Source organism: Chaetodon auriga, chromosome 20, assembly GCF_051107435.1.
Source record: "Chaetodon auriga isolate fChaAug3 chromosome 20, fChaAug3.hap1, whole genome shotgun sequence".
NCBI classification, from domain to species: domain Eukaryota; kingdom Metazoa; phylum Chordata; class Actinopteri; order Chaetodontiformes; family Chaetodontidae; genus Chaetodon; species Chaetodon auriga.
Window position 1 is genome coordinate 17,483,016 of NC_135093.1, and position 6,099 is coordinate 17,489,114.

Here is a 6,099-nt window from a genome sequence, read left to right on the forward strand (position 1 = left end):
AAGCAGTTTGTTGGGTAAACTACTAAACACCAAAATTGAAATAAACCAGAATTATCCTTTAAAGCCCCTGAAAACCTTTGTGCAGGCTCACTCTGCAGGTAGTGCTATTATGAAAGTGCAGTTATGCCCGTTCATCCAGCAGATGGAGCTCTTCTGTTACTTTTTACAGGAGATCACAGTCCGTCATCCCACAGAGCAGGAGTTCTCAAACTGCCCCTGCAGGGGTGTGTGTGGATGACCAGGGGAAAATATGCCATTATCCTCACCTTTATTTCACTAAACGTGGGTCCTTTTCTATCAGTTTCTTGCTCCATCATTGCCAATTCTTGATAAGAACTGTGAGGTCGAATGAAGAGATTCAAATCACTGGATTACAGGGATAGTCAGGTGACAAATTAAAGGAATGGTTTGATTCTTGGAAACACCTTCTTGCACAAGGTTCCATGAGACGGTGATCCTGCTCTCGTGTCTGTGCATTAAAGGAATACTACACTGATTAGAACTGCACTCCTACATCACTGTCAGACTCATGATGGACAATAAAAACAGTGTCAAAATCAATGCAGCAGAATCAGAGACATTCTCTTTTTCATCCCACACATTCTTCGACCACAATGCAACTCAACCACCGGCATTTCGCTCAGGCATTCTGGTGTGCGATGCTAGTAGCAGTCGCAACCGATGCTGACTCCAGTGACATCCCTCGAGGCAGATTATCAGTTTTCACGCACCTGCCTCTAGAGTAAAAAAAATGCCTTATGCAGCTTTTTTAAAATATGCAGCAGCACTATATGTGTAAAAATACTTTTAGGTGTAAAATTACACTTTCAGAATAGTGTTTGAGTCAGGAGGCAATGAGCTCAACTTTGCATAAAGCTGGAACTGGTTCTTCACAAAAGTCTGCAGCTCCATACAACCACAACCCATCACTTTCACATGTGTATTTGTTCGCAGATTAAAGAAGCAGTGGTGTGTTCATTTGTGAACCTCAGAGGTGTTGGTAGGTGTATTTTTATGCTATGCTAAAGTAATAGCTTCTAGCTCCATACCTAACACAGATGGGAGTGGGATTGATCAAACAGGCCTATTTCCCAATATGTCAAACTACTTTTTGATAAGGAAAAAAATCATATACCTTCAATCACTAGATCTAAATCCAAACCAAACACCTGTGGGAGGCCCTGGAGCAACGTGTCAGACAGTACTTTCCACCTCCATCACAACATGGAGAGAGGCAATATGTTTTGGAGGAATGGTGTTCATCCATCCAGTTGATCCCCAGAGACCTGGAGAATTTATGCCAAGGAACAATGACACGTTTGTGATGGCTTTTCCTTTAATTTGTCACAAATCTGCATGGAGGTCACTGCAGGAGGAGCCGTGCTCCAGTATTTTCCTATTTGTCGAGGCCTAATACTCTTCACTCATTCGACTCATCAGTCACACGACTCGCAGCAGGACGAAGTGTGAACTGGTCTGGTGGTGTGAATGTCACCTGATGATCTCGCCACTCCTGCGCAAACTTCCACACACACACACACACACACACACACACTGACTCCAGGGCCTAACGGAATTATGGGTAAATCAATGTTGCTTCTGTCTGGCTGTCTTGTTGTCGTTGGCAACCAGGTTGTCATGTTAAACGGCTCAGACAGTGAGCCACTGAGCTGCAGCGGGTGGATCGTACCCACACAGGAAGTGTTTAAAAAGCGGGTGGGACCTCGGCTCTGCAGCCACCATGTTTGTCCTGAGGATAATATGGTCAGTGAGGTGCTGGCACGTGTTGCCAACATATATTAATGGTAAAGCTGCAGTTCATAGTAGTTTGGCCTTAATTTTATAGGAATAATTTCATTTTGGGTTATTTTTGTATTCTAAACATTTGAGGACTGCATGTTCTTGTGTGCTTAGAGCATTCATTGTGCGCAGGACTTGTTCTTTAAACTCTTTTAAACCCCTTAGATAATTGAAAAAACACATGGAAGTTAGACTCGTCAATAAATCAAAGGCTTTTTCTGTCACATAAGTCACTGGAGCATTTCTTGTAGTTATTTACTATGCCTGGAAAACCCAATCCAGCTGTCCTGTCCATCAGACCCCTTAGCTGACACCCCAGCCCAAGCTGAGACCACGAAATTAGCTAATCTCCCCCAGGAAACCCAGCAAGACCAGCTGCTGGGCTGGAAACAAACTGGAAATGAAGTAGCTGAGAGCAACAGGTCAGCAAAGTGAGAAAAATTGTCTCAGTGCAACCAGATATCACTGCTGCACCTTGCTGGATCCTGAACCTGCTCTCAGCTAAATGCGTGAGAAAGATGAATGTATTGTGAGATAACTGCAATGGTTAAACCATACAGAGTCTCAGTATGTGACACTTTGACAGCCATTACCCTGAACAAAGAAGTCATACATTTTGAACACTAAATCACATAATGATAGCAAGATGATCAGTGCTCAAGGGGATCTGCGATTTATGTGTAATTTGGAGTAGTCCTACATTTTTGAAATGTGCTTATTTGCATTCTCGCTGCTTAAGGTTTGGGTTGAGTTTCAGCTTAATGTTCAGCTCTAGAAACCAACTGTACCTACCTGCACACTAAATGTCTCCAGACACAGTTAGCCACTCACTAGTGAACAGAGCATTTAGCAGCTACAGAACCAGATATTTTGAGACACCATTTACCGCTCTTGCTGATTCTCTTGCAGAACCTTAACATAACTGTGACTTATAAAAGAAAATGAATGAAATACCTTCAGTTTTAATCAAAATGTAACATGTCGATGTGACGGTGAAGGTAAAGAAACTATTTCCCTCAGCCAGACTGAGAGTGAAAACACTGCTATTAAACCTCAAACTCCCTGTTTCAAATAGGTGTTACTTGCATACCAACATTTCGTTAGTGTGAAATTTTAATGGAATGTTTTAGTGTCCAGTGCAGGTTTAAATGTCATTTCACTTAGAAAAGAGCCAAAACAATGAAACTTTGTTAATCTTCAGACTTTTTTTCGGGAAAATGAACAAATGTAACAATATATTGATGCACTACAGAAGTCATCTGAAACTATAGCCAGCAGATATCGGTACTGTCCTTCAGAAATCCATGCTGGGCAAAGCCTGAGGAGTTTTGGGGTGGGGTGGGGGGTGGGCTTCCTCCTCTTCAAGGCCTGCTGAGTGTTGTGTAGATAGGCTGCTCCCAGCCAGAGGGAGGACTGTGTGGAGGTGGTGCCAAAGCCAGACTGTTGATAAGCGGTGTGGCATAAGGCCTGCGAGAGGAGTGAAAGTACGGGTACTGATACAGATGAGCAGAGTACCCAGAGAAGGCACTGTAGAAACTGGGGCTTTGGAGGTCAGTGTAGTCAGACTGGTTGGTGGAGGACGAGGAAGCAGTGGAAGAAGGGCAGATGCCCGAACTGAGGGAGGTGTACTCAGGTTGTGGCGGAGGAGGAGTGGAGGTGCAGGAGCTGCTATAGTGACCTGGGCTCATCTGCTCAGTTTTAATCTGAGGTTTTTGGCTGGTGTCCTCTTGGAGCCCATGCATGTCACGACTGGAAGAGGATGGCGGCATTCCAGTGGACGTCCCACATTTGGCTGTCCAAGTGGGAAGGCTGTGGGAGTGAGAGTGGATGCTGGGCAGGATGAAGGATCCAGAAGGGTTGTTATGTCCGTGGCTGCTATCTGGTGGAGTTAGAACAGTGGAGCTGTGGCTGTTGGGAGGGAGGTACTGGTCGAACTCGTGCACGTCAAACCCATCAATGGTGCTGATGACGTCACTGCTGAGCTCTGAAATGTCCACGTTACTGAAGTCGATGTTCTGACGGCTGCTGGGAGGAACCAAGCCGGTGCTGCTGTCTAGAGGCCGGAAGCCCTCATGTTTGTTTGCCGTGTGAAGGTCGGTTTTTGGGGTAGTGGGAGGCGTTGGAGGTCCATGAGACTGACCTGGAAACCAAAACCAAAGATGAAATATTTCAGTGCTGAGGCAAAAAGGGTGAAAGAGGTGAACTGCAATGCACGCTCTTATAAAAGGTGTATTAAAATTGAATGGTGTCAGTAATCTCACCTGTCCTGTCTGCATGATAATGATGGTGCACTTCCCCTGCACCAGCAAGCCTGGTCACCCCTGATTCTGCATCATACAAGCCCTGCTGATGCTGCTGCTGCTGCTGATGCTGTTGCTGGACCAGTCCAGGTCTACAGTCCCCCTGTCCTGGTTTGGTGCTCTTGCGTCTCCGAGGCTGGTACTTGTAGTCTGGGTAGTCTTTTCTGTGCTGCAGCCTCAGCCTCTCGGCCTCCTCGATGAAGGGACGCTTCTCGGTTTCAGAGAGAAGTCTGAGATGGAGAGGAATGAGTTACTGGATGACTGAAGGTCCTTTTAAATATCAGCAAGTATTAAGTATCAGCTAGTAGAGACATTCTTATTACCTCACTGAATGACATTTTGTGCATTGGCGCTATTTGCAGCTGCCACATCTTTGACATCATAATCCCATTTAACACTTTAATGCACTGGGATCTTTTCAAACATTCCTACATATTACACAGATTAAACCATATATTAAAATGTTCTCATTTTTTTAGAATCATTCACATATGTCAGGATTTGCTTTGCTTCTTTTTAAAAAAAATCAAGGATATAAAAATATTAAGCATAGCCTGTTATATTTCATGTTTATACTGTACTACCTAACACACAGGCTAACTTCTCCTAGACTGATACCTGCCAAGCCCAAATAAGCCAAATCAAGGTCACTTGATTGCAACTTCATTGCAACACAAGCAAGTGCGCACAAGACTCAGAAGCTGAGTGTGGATGAACAGTTCCGCAGCTGAAACGGCTCTGATTCTCCGTTTATCAGCTGCACCTGTCTGTATTTCTTCAATTTGGCATTTTAGTAACATATAATAAAAAATTTGTAAACTTTTCACTTGAATTTAGGCAAAGAGAGAGAATTAATTGTCATACTTTGAATGCTTAACAACTTCAGTTATACTGTTATATTGCATTTTATCAGAGGAGCTGTCACAACAATTTGGCCTTGTGGTGGTCTTCAGATTGAGTTGCATGCAGTACTGTTGCTCATCAGTTACAGGTGAGACTCTAGTACCCACCGCCACAATTTGCCCAGCGTCTTGCTGAGCTCTGCGTTGTGCAGGTGGGGATACTGGTCCGCCAGCTTCTTCCGCGCCGCCTGCGCCCAAACCATGAACGCGTTCATTGGCCGTTTCACGTGCGGTTTGCTCTTGAGCGCTCTGTCGCCTTGAGAGGGCATCGGTACCAAAGACCAGTCGTAACCTTTCAGCACTTGAGACACTGCGTCGCGGATGCAGGCGGGGAAGCGCTCATCCTCCACGCTGCTGCTCCCGGGCTGACGCGCTGCCTCCTGCGCGTCGGACCCTAATGGAGAGGTCGGGGACTCAGAATCAGATCCATGCTGGGACATGGAGCTGTCGCTGCCTGCTGGACTGCGCGGATGGTCTGTCAAGGACTTGGTCTCTTCTGTCATTATTTGAGAGTAAAAAGTCTCTTGTCTCCCAGAGAAGTCGCCAAGTGCGTAAATGCGCACGCCTCTGTTGGAAAACTGTTTCACCCCGAAATCAAGGAAAATCCCAGATTTCTTGTCTTGGACTTCTCATTCCTTTCCGCAACCTCCTCCGTCCGCCAGCCAAAGTTTGACGGGACTTTTTAGCACTTTAACTTTCTCCAGAAGGGCATCTCTCCACCCCTCGTGTCCTATTGGCTTTTGCCAAAGTTGTACCAGCAGGGTTCCTCCTAGTTTGGCATAAGGAAGCAGGGCGAATCAGATATTGCCAATATATATATATAAAGATGACCTTTTGTAAGATGTATACATGTATGTGTGGCCTCCATTGTTACACACTAAACCAGCCATCATGAAAATAAGTACTTTAAATTAACTCCGCCTGTAAGAAGTACATCACAGTGCTGCTTACAATGCATAAGTAATACATTACACCGATAAAGGGGCCACTCTGCTTTCTCCGGTGAGTATAACATATTTTATTATTTATTTAATTTATTTTGGTGTAAATTGTTCATTTCTGATATCATTATTATCATTGTTGTTGTTGTTGTTGTT

At 44.8% G+C, this 6,099-nt stretch overlaps 1 protein-coding gene across 1 annotated transcript; it reads right to left on the reverse strand.

Annotated features, from left to right (window-relative positions):
- Positions 1–3,161: 3,161 nt before the first annotated feature.
- On the reverse strand, positions 3,162–5,505 carry sox8a (SRY-box transcription factor 8a). The gene is made up of 3 exons (XM_076759999.1): positions 5,111–5,505; positions 4,062–4,330; positions 3,162–3,940 (listed from the first exon to the last, which is right to left on the reverse strand). Exons 1-3 carry the CDS (start codon positions 5,503–5,505, stop codon positions 3,162–3,164), a joined length of 1,443 nt encoding a protein of 480 aa, XP_076616114.1.
- Positions 5,506–6,099: the final 594 nt, after the last annotated feature.

Coding starts and splice junctions, on each gene's coding strand:
- sox8a (XM_076759999.1), bottom strand. CDS start 5,505: ATGACAGAAGAGACCAAGTCCTTGACAGACCATCCGCGCAGTCCAGCA. Junction 4,331..5,110: donor ACGCTGGGCAAATTGTGGCG/GTGGGTACTAGA, acceptor TCTCCATCTCAG/ACTTCTCTCTGAAACCGAGA. Junction 3,941..4,061: donor TTATCATGCAGACAGGACAG/GTGAGATTACTG, acceptor TTTGGTTTCCAG/GTCAGTCTCATGGACCTCCA.